Raw genomic sequence first — 16,041 nt, 5'->3', positions numbered from 1 at the left:
TCAGTCTTGAAAATCTCAGGCTGACCTTTTGTTAGGCACCAAAGGTCTGTTATCAGCCTTGTCGGGAGTACTTTCAAGTGTAAGCTTGAGTTAAAGCAGGTACAAATTGAGGCCTGCCTTTGCTCTGAGCTGGCTGGGTATGAGGCAGGTCCCCTCTGCATTCAATATCACTGCCATAGCAGAGTGCCATGCCTGAGTTAATATCCTGCTCTGCATGGCTTGGAGATAACACCTGGTGATCCAGCATCGAGCCAACCCGGGTGGCAAGCGGAGCCAATGCCCACATACGTCCAAGCAGTCACAGCTTCACCCCATGGATTTCCAATGAGATGCCAGGTCTCAGTTGTGGAAATCGTTACCAAAACTGGCTTATGAGTTCCTAGACCACACAGAAGTATTACACGGTGTTTTGATGAGATTTGTTCTCACTGGAGAGGCAGGGTTGGCCCTGAAATAAAAGCAAGCACTTCCCAAGACTCTGATTCTAAGTGACATTATTCATTTAGGAAAGCCTTTCCTCTTTTTTTTTTTTTTTAATTTTATTTCTAGCCTATAAAGAAAACAACAAAGGATGGTATGTCCCCAGAACACACTCTGATGTGTCACTGTGGATGCCAATCCCCACAGACGCTCCTGATGTTATTAATTTTTAAAACAAACTTGCTGATTGAGGTTCTGACTGCCTTTAAATTGTCTCTGCAAGGAGACCCTGTACTAATTAACCAACAGAAACAATAAATGATGTACCTTTTTCAAGTTTCAGGGTGATTAGAATATGAAAATGAAGAGCACAATGGTGCAGATGTTTTAAAATCACAGCAGACAGCAATTAGTGACATGGGAACCAGCTGCTTATCTCTCCAGATAAAGCCTCTTAATAGGGAATTACACTTGAGGAGCCATTACACAGATGGATCTGCAAATGATTTAAAGAGGGGGCATTGTAGTATTAACTTTGATTTGCAAGCCAGATTCTTGACAAGCTGTATGTGTGATACCTCCCCAGAAAGGTATGTCTGCAGCAGGGGGGGACCATCCCCTGCAAGCAATCAGAGTTTTTTCAGGTGATGGGTTTCTCTAATTGCATGTTTTATCTTTTTATTATTATTATTTTATATTCATTTATTTGGATTTTTTTCTTATTATTTTACTAAGCTTTTGATTTTGTGTCAGGCATCTCCTCCTACTTTTTACTTTGGGACTGGGAGCAGCATGTGGATTTAGAGAGAACCTCTGGCAAGAGAATGGGAAGGCAGAGCAAGACATCCAGTAGTTAAATGAAAAGAGTCCCTGAGGGATGGATTCCACTGCTGGATACTGCTTGCAAAGTAGGGTGCTGCTCATCATGGGACTGAGACAGTCTCATCCCCTCATTTAAAAGGGCTACATGCCGGAATGGAACTGGTAAGAGGAGTCGTCACCTCGACAGATGCAGGGTTGCACAGGTCTGGCAAGGCAGGTGTAAACACACAGCTTCACCTCCCCTGCTCTCTGGTGCCAGTGCTCTTCAGCTGCCAGTATATGGGATGTATCCTACTGATAGGCCTACCCGCCATTGCCAAAGCTATGGATTGAAAGTCAGGAATTTGGCATTAAAATCATATACTACTAATAAGAATATTTTTTAGTCTAAGGTTTAGTGTGTGATGGATTATGTTGCTCAAACTTCTTTGTAGTTATGAAAACTATTAGCTTCTTTATACGTATTTTATTTTCTTTAAAGGAAAGATGGGATTATTACCTGCTAAGTACATCCAGTAAACTGAGTACCAAGAGAAATATTGACCAGGTCTGGTGAGATGGGATAAAATTGCATGGTTTCCGTTATGCTTATACTTTCACAACAGAAGAAGGAGCAGACTCTCAGTGCAGGAGAGCTAGCTGCTGAAGAACATCCCATTTAATGAAAGGGCACACTACAAACAGGAGCAGGCACTGAAGTTTCAAGTATTTTTAGGGTCTTGTAAACCAAAAAGTAAATAAAAGTAAATCTTAACATTTTCATGAAAAAGCCTACTATTATTGATGCCAGTCTCAGCTGTGCTGCCATAGGAACTCTATTTCAGTCAACAGCCCCTTGCCAAGACCTATGGAGCTGCAGTATATTGCATGCTTACTGATGAATAAAGTAATGAATCTGTGTGAAAGGCATCAAGATAGAGGTTTCTGAAGAACCCTGTTTGCCCTTACCCTACTGGCAGGTCTGGCATCCTCCGCTAGCTCAGCAGAGGCTTAACTTAGCTGAGCTGGGGCTTGCTGGCTTCTCAGGGTGGTGGTCACCCAGCAGGGAAAATTGAAGCCTAAACATTAGGGCCAATGGGATCAGACAGCAACCCAGATGGATAGATGGGGAATAAAATAGACTTGGCTGCATTACTTTCAACTGATTTAGTAATGCTTTTAGGTAAGCAGTCCCTACGTAACCATTGCAGCCAGTGAAACCAACCACCTTCAGCCAAATGATCTCTGGGTGTTGTGCTGCAGAAGAATTATTTTGGGGTGATATGGATGTGCCTGGCAGGGTAGAGTGAACAGGAAATGTTAAGGTGAAAGAAGCTGCATGAGGAAACCCAGTGGACTCTTATGTACTTGGGTAGATATATAGTTTTGACATCCCGCTTAGGAAATGGAGTCCCCTGGTCCTGGAGGCTGGTCATTTTTTGAAGGACTGTTGAAATCGGAGTGCTTATCCATGTGATCACATGTCTCCAGAATTGGTATCTTGGAGGATGTAGGCATATCTTTCTCATGAATTTTTAGATAGATGTTGTGGTGGCCTGCAGTGCTGGAGTAATGACAGGGCTATCATTAGGGATATGTTGGAAGTTGCATCATCATTTTATAATATGCAGGCTGAGGAAATGAGGCTGGAGGAGTCAAGCGATATATCAGCATTCATCGCTGATATATAGCTGGTCTTTCCGTTCTGAGCCCTTATTAACTACCTTAAAATAGACATCAGAGATTATTGCTCCTTTTAAACGAGTGTTGTTGTTTAACCCCAGGTCTGAAACCAGGACAGCTAGACATCTGTGTGTGTGTGGTGGACTTGGAGAGACCAGGGTGTTGCCATGGTGTGACGTTTTCACTCACTGCTGTAATTCTCTCTCTTTTTATTTTTCTTCCTTCCAAATGAAATTTTTCAGGTCATTTAGTTTCACAGCTCAGCATTTTGGAAATAGCATGGGTGTAAAGAGCTGCTTTGATTGCAGCCATAAGGCCAGGATCTGTGCAGAAAGAACCTGCCCTGCCCTGGTGTGGGTCCTGGGGACCAAGAGAGGCCTCAACCCATCATTTCAAGGGATTTTCCAAGTCAGAAAACATGCTAATTCAAGAAGATGATGTTTCATGTGAGGCTTGGATGGAGGACACCCACCTCCAGCCCACTGGGACCTCCCCAGGGGATGGCCACCTCCTGCACACCTCATGCCCAGCTGACACTGCACCCAGCCTGGTGGCTTGGGGACAGGAGGAGCCCCAAACAGCTGAGCTAAAATGAAGCTCAGGAGCTTTGTGATCAGTTTAAAAAAAAAAAATTAAAATAAGAACTAACTATCAAGCTTCAGTGCCAGTGCTGCTGATTTCCTTTCGACCCCTCCCTAGCCTCATCCCAAGGACGTGGACACGAGTGGGCTCCATTCATGGGACAAAGGAGGGCACCCACGGCACGGCACGAGTCATGGCCACCCTGCGCTGTGTGGCTTGTGCAAAGGAGGCCACTGCGAGGAGGAAGAGGAGGAGGAACTGATTCATTCCCCAAGGGCTGTTTATGCTTTCAGCTCTTTTTTCAGGCTGAAGAAACCGGGTGTCACTCGCCCACGACATCTGCAGCTCCGCCGCAGCTGCATGCTTTCATTTTCTCACTCCATAATTCCTGAAAATCTCTGCTTTCCCTGAGCATGGCTGGTCCACGTGCATGACAGCTGAACTATCCACAGGATATAAGAGTCCCTGATTATTCCTCAGATGACAGACCAGAACAGTTTCATCATTATTACCTATTCCAGAAAAGCTACATGCCCATTTTTATACCCACATGGAGAATCTCTCAACACGAATTTGCCAATAACATGTATGTTTATTGGGCACTAAATAATGCACCCTGGGCTTGGAGGTGTTTAGCACTTTGCAAATCCCTCTGAAATTGCTCAGAACTGGGGACACCTCGCTTCCCAGCTCAAAATCCTCTTATGCTGACAGCCTCCGTGCCCCAAAACTGCTGCTGCAAATACCCTGAACAGGGATCTAACGTAATGCTACTGATAAAAACTTAATTGTAACAGGGTGTTTGCAGAAACATGAGACACTTAGGAGTTGTTTTCTATTGTTCTTTCCTTGGTTACACATTTATTTTAAGTCTCTCATCATTTATTTGGCATTTGGGATGGTGTTTTTACGGTTTGCTGAGAACAGTTGTTTGCAGTACTAGGTGTACAAAATCAGTGGCACAGTTTGACCCAGAGCTTTTAAAAAAAACACTTCTAAATGTAACAGAAAACAAATGGCTGGAAGAGGTTCGTTAATGGAATTTTAAAAAATTAATATTTTTTTCTTTGCCTTAAGAGAATTATCAAAAGATTTCAGCTGTAGCAAACATAATTTTTTTAGCTGAAGGAGGCCCACTAAGAAAAAAAAAAGTAGACTTGCTTTTGCTTTGAAACAGTCTGCAGCATAATTCTGCCCTTACTCTAACCTCTGTGGCTTGAAGAGCTGCTGTCGGATTAGAAATCATATTGAAAATATCTCTTACCAACATTGCAAATAGCAGATTATTAAAATGGAAAAAGGTAGTAATGCAAATCTTGAACCTGCAAGTGTGCCTCACACTTGACGCCGTGCATATGATTTTAAGCCCTGGGTTTGTGGGGATGACTTCAATGTGGAAATTTAAGCAAGTAAATCTTTGCAGATTCCAGCTTCAAAGGGAAGTGGACCCATGGGTTTTCCTCTTGTTTGTTATAACTTCCGAGATAATTTTGCATTTTTCTTGTTTACAACAATGAGCTTAATTGCCGTTGTTGAGCATCAAGTTCTGTGAGGGATTATTTTTTTAGGAAAAAGAGATTCTCAACAGGAGGCTGAGTTGCACCATTCACCTATTGAAAAGGAATATTGTGTTTTAAATTAAAAATCAATAGAATATGTTTCCTTAGAAATTTAGCATTTATAGAAATATTTCCTTTGTTTTTAGAGTGACAAAACAAAACAAAACTTGTTTACAATGCATGAATATAAATGCAAATTTGACTCATGTATAAGACGACTTTATAAAGGCTCCTAACCCTTCCAGGGACATGGGCTAAGAAGAGTTGTCATTCGCTGTACAAATAAAGAGCTGCAACCAGGGGTTAAGAATGGACTGATAAACTAATCTGGTTTTTTGCTGTTTATGTTCTGCTATCTTCCAGGTTTATGACAGGCAACAAAAGCATTCTGCTCTGCACTATGACCCGGGCCTCCAACAAGACTTCACCAGTGACACCTTAAAATCAAAGCACCAGCAGAAAAGTAGTAACCAGCACCACCTTGACTGGTCAGTGAGCTCTGATACTGGATCCGCTTCTCAAAGTTGCTTCATCAACACAGAACCTAGTAAAGAAGCAGTCAGTGCCACCAAGGTCTCCACTACGGAGCCAGGAGTTCCCTTCAGTAAATCCCAAGCAAAAAAGTCCTGCACCAGCAGCACGTGGGGGCAGCTGTCGGCCAGCAGTAAAGATCTTGCCATTTGCAGCGCAGTCCCATCGCCCAACAACATCAGCACGGCCGCCCAGCTGAGCAGCGCCGCAGAGTGTAATGGGCTTTTGCCTCTCAGTGACCAGGAGGGGGGTGGGCAGCTGGAGGCCCCTGAGCAGCCTGCCGGCAGTATGAAGAAGAAGTCCATCAAAAAGGACTTGATAAGTCAAACCATCCAAACCACAGAAATCGAATGGGTGAAGAGTGCTCAAAAAGCATATGACAGCATGGAAGGGAAAAAGGAGTCTTACTTGATGGACAGTGTGTTGGATACATCACTCTCGAAGCAGAATCCCACTTCTACTAGCAGTTGTGAAAGTGACACCAGTCGTGTACGAATTACTATCCCAATAAAATCTCCAACAGCAGATACATCTGGCCACAAAAGGAAAAAAAGGCAATCCACAAAATCTTCCATAGAGAAAACCATCCAGAAGAAAAGCCTGCCTTCTGGACTCATCATGAGCAGTGAAGTAGCAAACAGGACTAGCTCTCAACCAGAGGGGAGTAAAAAAGATCTTCGAGCCACAAAGCCAGGAAAAGTGATTGAAAATGAGTCTCCCTTGATAGCTATTGACAGCGGTGTGCTCACTGACAAAGCTTCCCTCAACAGTGCCACTAGACTCAGAAAATCTGTAGCTGTGACTTCCACTCTCCTACCCACCGATCTTCCTGCAGCTGGCAAATTATCTGAGGTCCAGCACCCTAAACATGCAGCTAAGCGGCGATGGACCTGCAGCAAGCCTAAATCTATCCTTCGAGAGACCTCCATGACAACATCTGAGAAGCTGATGGTGGAGCCTCCTTCAGCCTACCCCATCACACCATCCAGCCCTCTGTATACCAATACAGACAGTCTTACTGTGATCACACCTGTCAAGAAAAAAAGAGGACGACCAAAGAAACAGCCTTTGCTCACTGTTGAAACCATTCATGAGGGAACCTCCACCAGCCCAGTGAGTCCAATCAATCATGAATTTCCAGGAACAAAGAAAAGGAAGAGGAGACGGAATCTGGCCAAGTTGGCCCAGATGGTCCCGGGAGAGGACAAGTCCATCGGTGAACTCAAGTTTCACAAAAAGGTTGGGAAGCTTGGGGTCTTAGATAAGAAGACCATCAAGACCATTAATAAAATGAAGACCCTCAAGAGGAAGAATATTCTCAACCAGATCTTGTCCTCCTGCTCCAGCAGCATAGCTCTGAAAGCAAAAGTCCAGCCACTGTCTAGTGCTGGGCCAACCACCATTGATGCCAGACTAGGAAAGCAGATCAATGTCAGCAAGAGGGGGACTATCTACATTGGTAAAAAACGAGGCAGAAAGCCAAGAGCAGAGCTGCAGCCTCAGCCAGAAGAACCTAAGACAGCCATCAAGCACTCAAGGCCTGTTTCCAGCCAGCCAGAAAACCCAGCAGTGCCTTCCAATCTGCAGTCACTTGTGGCATCGTCACCAGCAGCTATTCATCCGCTTTCGACACAGTTAGTGGGGACTAATGGCAACCTTAGCCCTGCAAGCACTGAAACAAATTTTTCAGAGTTAAAAACTATGCCAAATCTTCAACCTATCAGTGCTCTTCCTATGAAAACCCAGAAAGGAATGCACAGTGGAACTTGGAAGCTGTCTCCACCCAGGTTAATGGCTAATTCACCTTCCCACCTCTGTGAAATAGGTTCTCTGAAAGAAGTCACGCTGTCGCCGGTGAGCGAGTCTCACAGTGAGGAAACCATACCCAGCGACAGTGGGATAGGTACGGACAACAACAGCACTTCTGACCAAGCAGAGAAAAGCTCAGAATCCCGCCGAAGATACTCTTTTGATTTCTGCACCCTGGACAACCCAGAGGCTATCCCATCTGACACCAGCACAAAGAACAGGCATGGTCACCGGCAGAAACATCTCATTGTGGATAACTTTCTCTCTCATGAGAGTATTAAAAAGCCAAAGCACAAGAGGAAAAGGAAAAGCCTGCAGAACAGAGATGACCTCCAGTTTCTGGCAGACCTTGAGGAACTCATCAATAAGTTTCAAGTGTTCAGGATTTCCCATCGAAGTTACACATTTTATCATGAAAATCCATATCCCAGCATCTTCAGGATTAATTTTGATCACTACTACCCTGTGCCATATATCCAGTATGACCCATTGCTCTATCTTCGCAGGACCTCTGACATGAAGTCTAAGAAGAAGCGTGGTAGACCTGCCAAAACCAATGACACCATGACAAAGGTGCCTTTTTTACAAGGGTTCGGTTACCCTATTCCCAGTGGGAGTTACTATGCACCCTATGGAATGCCTTACACATCAATGCCTATGATGAATCTTGGTTACTATGGTCAGTATCCAGCTCCTTTGTATCTGTCTCACACGCTCGGAGCGGCTTCCCCATTTATGAGACCTACCGTGCCCCCACCCCAATTCCATGCAAGCTCTCATATGAAGATGTCCACCACTGCCAAGCATAAAGCGAAACATGGAGTGCACCTACAAACACCTGTGGGAATGGGCCTCGGAGACATGCAGTCCTCTTTGGCTCCTCCAAAGGTTGGAGGAACAAGCCTTTCCAGTGGCCGACTTCACAAAAGGAAACACAAACATAAGCACAAGCATAAGGATGAGCGGCTGTTAGGGACACACGAAGATCTGAGTGGTCTCTTTTCTAGCAAGTCCACTGGCTTCTCCAGCCATGTGATCAATGAAAGGCTAAGTGGCTCAGATAAAGACCTCTCCTTGCTCCATGAGAAAAGCAAGCATAAGGAGAAGCAGAAGCACCAGCATTGTGAAACTGGACACAAAGGCTCAAAGAGTAATTTTGAAGTGGATACGTTGTCTACATTATCACTTTCTGATGCCCAGCAGTGGACGCAGAGTAAAGATAAAAGTGACTCAAGCAATGATCCCATTGACTCTTGCACAAAGAGATACTCTGGTAATACTGAGAGTAGTGGAAGGTCAGAGTCCCTGGACATGTTTGGTGAAATGAATTCCTCGAGTGAGAAGCGGGACAATGATGCAAGTGGGAATAAAAGGAGAAGCTATGAAGGCTTTGGGACTTACAGGGAAAAGGACATTCAGCCCTTCAGGACAAACAGGAAAGACAGAAGTACTTATGATTCTTCAGCCTCTTCAGGTAAGCTCTGCTTTATTCTGTTTTACCTTACCGCATTCAAATTGTAATGCTGAACAAAGAAGGACTTGCCATATGTTTATGAGCCAATAACTTCTCTGGCTTCTTGTAAATGACTCCCATTCTGCATCCAAACTTCAGGGAGATTGACAAGAAGGTTGGCCACGCATTAAGGCAAAACCTTTAAAAGTCTCTGCGTTGTTACACAGCATTTTTATAAATATTTGTTGTGCCTTTGCCTATCTCTCATAGCTTGTTGCACTTCCTCCAAAAATCTCACTATTGCACTCTGTAACAGCAACAATTAGAACAACTGTTGGCAAGGCAGGCATCCCTCTTATTGGTGTCTAACGTCACAGGGTCATATCCCAGCCTCTGGGAGAACAACCACGGTACTGAGCAGAGTCTCTGCTCTGGCCCACAAAGTGTACAAAAGCCATTTGCTGATGGGATGGACCAGACACATGGGGCATTGTGGAGCTGGGTCAGCGTCCCATGACTGGTGTGGTGTACTGCTGATCCAGAGGGACCCATCATGGTGATGGCTGGCCTGAATATATGGAGACCTTGGGTACAATCCTAGCATAAATCTGTCATTTCCAGCCAGTAGGTGTCATGTAAAATAATTATCCTGAGCACTGAGTGGCTGTGGGAAGGGACTAGTGTCATGAAAACAATAAACCCTAGCCAATTGACTCTGGAGAGTTTTAGGACTCATAACTTGGAAATATAAGCTGGGTAGATGAGGAGGGAGGAAGCTCCTTTTGGCTGCTAAGGGCATCTGTTCCTCTTCTGCAGAGGGGGGAAAAAGGAAGCTGAATCTTGTCTGAGAGACTGAACTGTACTTTACAATAGGGAGCTGCTTTCGTGATGACACAGAGGCAGGTGTTTTGCTGCAATATAAACGAATTTAGCTTGGGAGCAAGCCCAGAGCTCCTGCACCATCAGATACTTATCACAAAGCAGATTTCACGCTCTGTTCTGGAAAAGGGCGAGCTTTACTGAACCAACCAGTGTTGGATGAGATTCTGATGTGCTAAAAAAGAGCTTCAAAGAAATGTAACTCGCAACCTCCAGAATGAAAAGAGAATCAGCTGAGAACACAGAAGGAGCAGAGAATTTCTATAACCTGCCAATGTAAGGCTCTTAAGTTTTTTATTGACTTGTAACTGAGATCCAAAGACTGCTCATGCTTAAGCCACCTAGACATTTCTATTTCCTTCATTGAGAGAATGATCTGGACTATAGCAATGAAAAGCAGTCTAAAATGAGAGCTTATCCCATGAAAACTTTCCCATTCATGATATCGTATTGTATCAGACCAGTTGTGATACCTAGAAATGAGACATCCTGAAATGTTGGAAAGGAGACTGAATTCAGTCGCTGGTTATATCAAGGTTGCTACGTGCCTGACAAAGAACAAAATTATTCTCCAAGTGCTGCGGTGGCTATTGCATTAAGGAAGTTGTGTCCTAGCAGACAAGAGTTGAAAGCCTTCAAAATTTTTAATGAGGCTATTTCTCATGTTTTTAGTGGAAGTTACTGATTTCATAGTTTGGTAACAGCTGGATTTGTAGCCTTTTCTCCTTCTGAACAGAAGATGTTTGCTAAACCTATACTTTCCAATTTAATGTATTTCATTTAGGCGTAGTAAATTGTGAAGAGAAAATTCTCGTCACTGCTGAAACCAAATGTAAGCTGTAAGATGGAGTGGTAGAACTTCCCATAGGAACTCCATCAGATTTGCTGCTTAAACTTTTAAAACTGGTTCTCATTTAAACTAAGATTTTTTTTATTTATTTTTACTTTCATGATTACAACTGCACATCATTCCCCATGATTTAATCCACCAAGTCACAGATTATGAACTGATTTCTTCATTGTCAAGCTATTATTTAGATGGAAAAATCATCAGCAAGAGCCAGCTAACTAAAGCCATACCCTGCACTACAAGGAAAAATACTAAAACTAAACAGCTCTGCCAAGAAAGGCCTGGAGCCAAGATTGCCCATTAAAGCCCAGGAACATCTGTCCACTTATGACTGTCTAAGATCTCAGTGCAGCTTTTTTTCCTCTCTGCCTTTGACCTTCACTGGGATTCCCAAAAGAGGTCCACACTTGAGCCTAGCCATAACTATTAACTGGTTCCCACTAAGGAGGGATTAAAATTTTCCATGATAACCTTGACCATCTTTCTTCAAATTCACCTTGCGTTTCCCTGAGGTGGCTAAACAGTGATTGACTAATCATAAAAATAAAAGGTAAAAAGAACAAAAGCCCTACGTGAACATATAGCGTTATCCCAGGAGACTATTTCCATAGCCTGATTGCTCTTGCCATTTGGTATTTGTCAACTTTCACAATATAAAAATAATATATAACAGAAATAAAAGGAGACATCCTGAATATTCAGATGAAAGCTGAAAATAGATTTATATCACAAATTCAATGTTATCTTTATTGCATGGGCATTTTGGTACGCTCAGTAATGCCATTTGCAATTTTTTTGTATGTTGCTGGAGATGAAATATGGAGCAAAACCCACCCACACTCCTGTGGTAAGAGTGATGAGAGAACCATTTAGTGCTCTTTGGTGTTCAGGCATTGTATTTTGTTTCAGTGTAGTGTGCTGGTGCAGGTGTCATTGTATTGTTGCTATTTTTATTATTATTATCTATGTTGTAACAGCACTAAACCATTTCTGAAAAGTTCAGTGTTCCCTGGTGCTACATAGTGGTCATGCCTGTGTTAGAAAGCAGTTTTGCCATATAACCTTTAAGCCTATGTATGATTTTACAACCTAGAAAGATTAGGATGTCAAGGGAAGAGTTGTCCCTCTCACTTTTCAGAGGAGCTGGTTGCAGTCCTGGCACAAGAAATCTGTACCAAGAGTGAGGGGTCCTGTTGAGGGTGTTCTACCAGCCACCCTGGCTGGCCACAGCCATTCCCTGTACTGCACTACCATACTATCACTGGCTATTCATTAGTGGGGACCTTGTGAGCTTTGGCTCATTTTACATCTCTTGGGACCTCTTGGGGTTAAATATGCATATGGCTGTTCTCACAGTGCACTGCCTGTTTCTCCACCATTGTCCTGGAGAAGCTGGAGTCCTTTCCATAAATACTAATTATTAACTCTTCCCACCTTCCTTCCCATCCGTGCCCCAGGGCCTGTCGCTTCCTCCTGCATTTTTCTGAAATTGCTATTTTTGTAAGATATCTTCTGCTCACCTAACCTTCCTGCATTTAAAAAGACTAGTTAATCATAACTAATTAGACCCTGCTTTCCTGTTTAGCTGATGCAGAAGACTAGTCCAGGGGCATCAGTCTGGCCTATAGGCAAGGATACAGCAGAAGGTGTTTCAGATCCTGCCTTGCCACAGTCATGATAGCATCACTTGGGCACATCCTAAACTGAACATTCAAGCTGTGTGCACCAAGTTTTGACTCAGTTGACTCCCTCCTTCTACTCCCCCCAGACAGAGGTACATCTCATACATTTGCAAACCATTGTTGGGGCCCCTCTGGCACTCTGTGACCTGAGGCACTGCGCACAGCTGGATGGTTGATCCTTTCATCTGCTCTCTAGTAGTTACTAAAGCCCCAGGTGAGGGACCCAGGGAGAGGCCGCAGCTGGTCTGGAGAGACTGAGAGCAGAGCTATATTTTAAAGAGATCCTCGTAGCAAACTCCACATCTCTTTGTCATGGGTCTGCCTGTTTCTCTTTTATACGTGATGCTGAAAAAGATAGTTGCATTGCTGATGAGCAGTCTCAATGCCATAGCTTGTGCCTTGGAAAAAAACAGGAATGATAACCTCTTCCCTGTTTCCTTAGGCAGGCAAATGAGGAAAAGCACATTTAACATTTTAAGGTGCATAGATAAGATGGCAATTTCTGTACATGACCTGTCTGATTATGTCCTAGTTACAATCATTACAGTCCAGGATGTAGCTAGGGGTGAGCAGATGCCAAAAGTCACTATACTCAGGAGTGTATTTCTGCTTTTCTTTATAGAGAGGCTAATCAAGGTCTATGCTACTTCACGTTCACAGTATCTCTGCCTCTTTTTTAAAAAAATATGATTGTACAAGCAAAGATTGCCTTGCTTGCATGTTGGGCATCATGGCTCAAACATCAGCTAATAAGTACATGGGTTTCATCAAATATAGCAGACACCATGCACAGTAAATTTGCAGGAATATAAAGTTAATCATATGCAGCTATTAGGAAGGTGGTAATCATCAGTCTCTGAATGCTGGATAGTTAGCATGACAAACATGCTTTACAGATTAATGCTTAATTTACGTACAAGCCCCCCCTATGCCTTCCCCCCTCAATGTCCAGCAGTGCTACAAGCTGAATTTCTTCTGATTTGACCTTTCCTCCTTAGCTAGTCTGTATGGTGCTGATTTAACTCTGAGGGAATCAGTATCAGCTTTAGATGAAGGATGGGCATCAGACAGTGAGTAGTGTTTAGCCCTGTGGCTTGAGTGGGAGAAGAAGGACTGTGTCATGCATGTGTACATATGCAAGTTAAACACACTCATTAAATGCACAAATGTATGCTGTATTAATTTAAAGTTATTTTCCAATGTCTTTAGCTTAAAAGTGCCCTTGTTCCTGTTAAAAAGCCTTACATTTGGGTGATTAAACCTTCCAAAGGGAGAGTAGGAGGAATACTGGAGGAAGGGAGGAGAAGTGACAATCAAAGGAATGAACAGCATTCATCTGATGTCAGTACAAACACATATAAGTAACCACGCTCTGCTGAGGTGTGTCATTTATCCAGATGAGATTTCTTCCCTGACAAAACTCCCTTCCATGGCTTAGTTTCCTCCTGGAATAGGCTGTTGCCACACAGCGCTGAATAAATCTCTGGTTCATCCTTTCTCAGAAGTCAAATGCATTAGCGTGATTTAAAACAGGACTTGCTATAAGCAAAAACAAACATGGTGAAATATTGGCAAAGCCACCATGAGTTTTGTTTTGGTTTGAGGGGGTATCGTTTGGTTTTGTGATTTTTTTTAAGAAGCAAAATATGCAGTTCTGAACTATTATCATGAAGCCTTAATCAGCTGCAGTTTTACACCAAAAAAGGATCTGTATTTCAGTAGCAGGTAAGCATATTTATGCTTCTGAATGCTTATGGAAAATGCAGGCAAATAGGATTAGACAGCATCCTTATTAATCAGATTTTGCTGGTTTTTGTATAGTAATACTTTCCATGAATATTTTTGGTAATGTAGATCCAGGATCACTGAGTTGGTTCATTATTCTGCAGTGAACATATTATTTCAGTAATAGGGGAAACAGTGGTCCAACAGTATATTTGATGAACATTTCCTCATCTGACCAGCTTAGATATAAAATCAATGTCTATGCTGGCTGTGTCTTGCTTATATACTCATGGATGCACCTTGACATGCTGGAGCAAGGGAGAAGTGATGATCATGTGATGAACGAAGTTCATTAGTTATCAATTCAAACACACATATAAGTTGCCTTGTTTTCTTCAGTAGTGACACTTGACTCAACAGGACCTAGGTGCCATATGGCATCATGTGCACAGATGCAGAGGCAGGCTGATGCGTGGTCCAGGGTTTGGAGACCCATCTTCCATACCATACTTTTCTCATGTGACTGCAGAAAAGTGTCTAAATTGCAGTAAACCTCAGTGTCTGTCTGGGAAAAGGGGACAAAAGCACTTTCCTGCTGTACAGAGCCACAGTGAGGCCTGATACACATTGATGCCCAGCAAACACAGCGTGGGAACAGTGGCAGTGCTTGAAGCACATGGGAGAAGAGCCAGACATGAACTTCACTTGCTGAGGATGTATGGAGTGTTAGTCACCCTGCCTTTCCCCAGCTCTGCCTCTGCTGTGGTTCCCTCAGACACCCCAGGCTCCTATGTAGCTTCAAGCAGCTGCAAAAGCTTTCCAGCCCCAGTGTCAGTGGGGGAGCTCTGTGTCCTGTGGTGAGGGACAGGAACTATATTATTATGAGGTGAGTGCTCGTACCATCTGGCCCATAAAAGTTACCATCAGAGCTTTACAAAATGCCATTATTTGTAAATACAATTACATTCATCAAAACAGCTGTTTTGGCCCCTGGATGCTTAGGACTACAACCAGAATTACTGAAATGACCTCCAAAAGTGTTAGCTGGTCCCCTTAGGATAAACGTCCTTCTTGTTTTCCATGAAGTCTTCTGCCAGTCCTGGGGAGAGGAGGCCAAGCTAGCATGCCTCTTGCTCCATTCTGCCCACGGTGCTTCCTAGAGGAACGGGGACAACAAAAATGATGGGGAATGCAAGTCGAAGCTTTCCTTGAAAGTGTTTTGACTGAGGCATTTGCAATACAGTGAGTGTTGTTGTTTTAATGCTACCACTTGCTTGCTGTGTCGCTTCCAATGTTTGCACTGACCAAGGAAAGAAGAAACATAAGTGAAGCTGGAGTGGGAGAGGGATCTGGAGTATTTACCACCCAACCAATCTTTTATTTTTTTCTCTTAATGAATGTATGTTTATTGCACTGCCTGAGGCTCAGTACAAAGTCTTTTGGACCAGCGATGAATTAATCAAATTAAATGCTATGACCCCTTTTGTCACTGAAATCTCGGAATGAAGAACTTATCGACACCGATGTGATGCAGATAAGCAGACACTTCTTTATTGACGGCCGGGTGTGTGAGCGAGTCCTCTCACGATCAACGCACACCAAGTTTCAAAATCATACACCATATATAGAACTTATTCATACATATTCATTAAGTATTAATACATAAACATAGTATTTCCCGAAAATCATTAACATACTTTCCTCCCATATCTGATTCTGTGCAGTAAAGGTTAGAAAGGTCCAGAAATGGGTCTGGGGTACGATTTGGGTAGGTGGTATATGAGTCGGTGGTCGCGATCTCCCCCTGCCAGAATTACCTTTTACTAAAGTTCACGGTTTCTTGGCAGGTAACTACAAGTTGTTCCAGTCGACTCTCCCCAGTTCCCATTAATTCTATATTCTGACATTTCAATACACTTTCTATATACAGAAGACTAGTCAAATACAAAGAAATCTGTAAAATCCCAAATTTGTTACCTAAGTTTTAAACAATGATTCTAGCCCATTCTTCTGGCCTTGGTACAGGACTGTACAAAGGATTTCATAGCAGCTTTTACTGTGCAACTA

At 43.2% G+C, this 16,041-nt stretch overlaps 1 protein-coding gene across 5 annotated transcripts in view; it reads left to right on the top strand.

The window, feature by feature from the left end:
* The window catches only part of SETBP1 (SET binding protein 1), a 270,979-nt gene that overhangs the window by 173,628 nt on the left and 81,310 nt on the right, over window positions 1-16,041 (top strand). For all 5 annotated transcript variants that reach the window (XM_056323283.1, XM_056323282.1, XM_056323280.1 and 2 more), the window contains one exon: window positions 5,409-8,859. In XM_056323283.1, coding sequence (XP_056179258.1) covers window positions 5,409-8,859 — 3,451 coding nt within the window. The remainder of the gene's footprint in view (window positions 1-5,408; window positions 8,860-16,041) is intronic.

This window comes from Falco biarmicus, chromosome W, assembly GCF_023638135.1.
Source record: "Falco biarmicus isolate bFalBia1 chromosome W, bFalBia1.pri, whole genome shotgun sequence".
NCBI classification, from domain to species: Eukaryota; Metazoa; Chordata; class Aves; order Falconiformes; family Falconidae; genus Falco; species Falco biarmicus.
The sequence above is the reverse complement of the archived record's forward strand: the minus strand, read 5'-3'. Positions and strand labels throughout refer to the sequence as shown.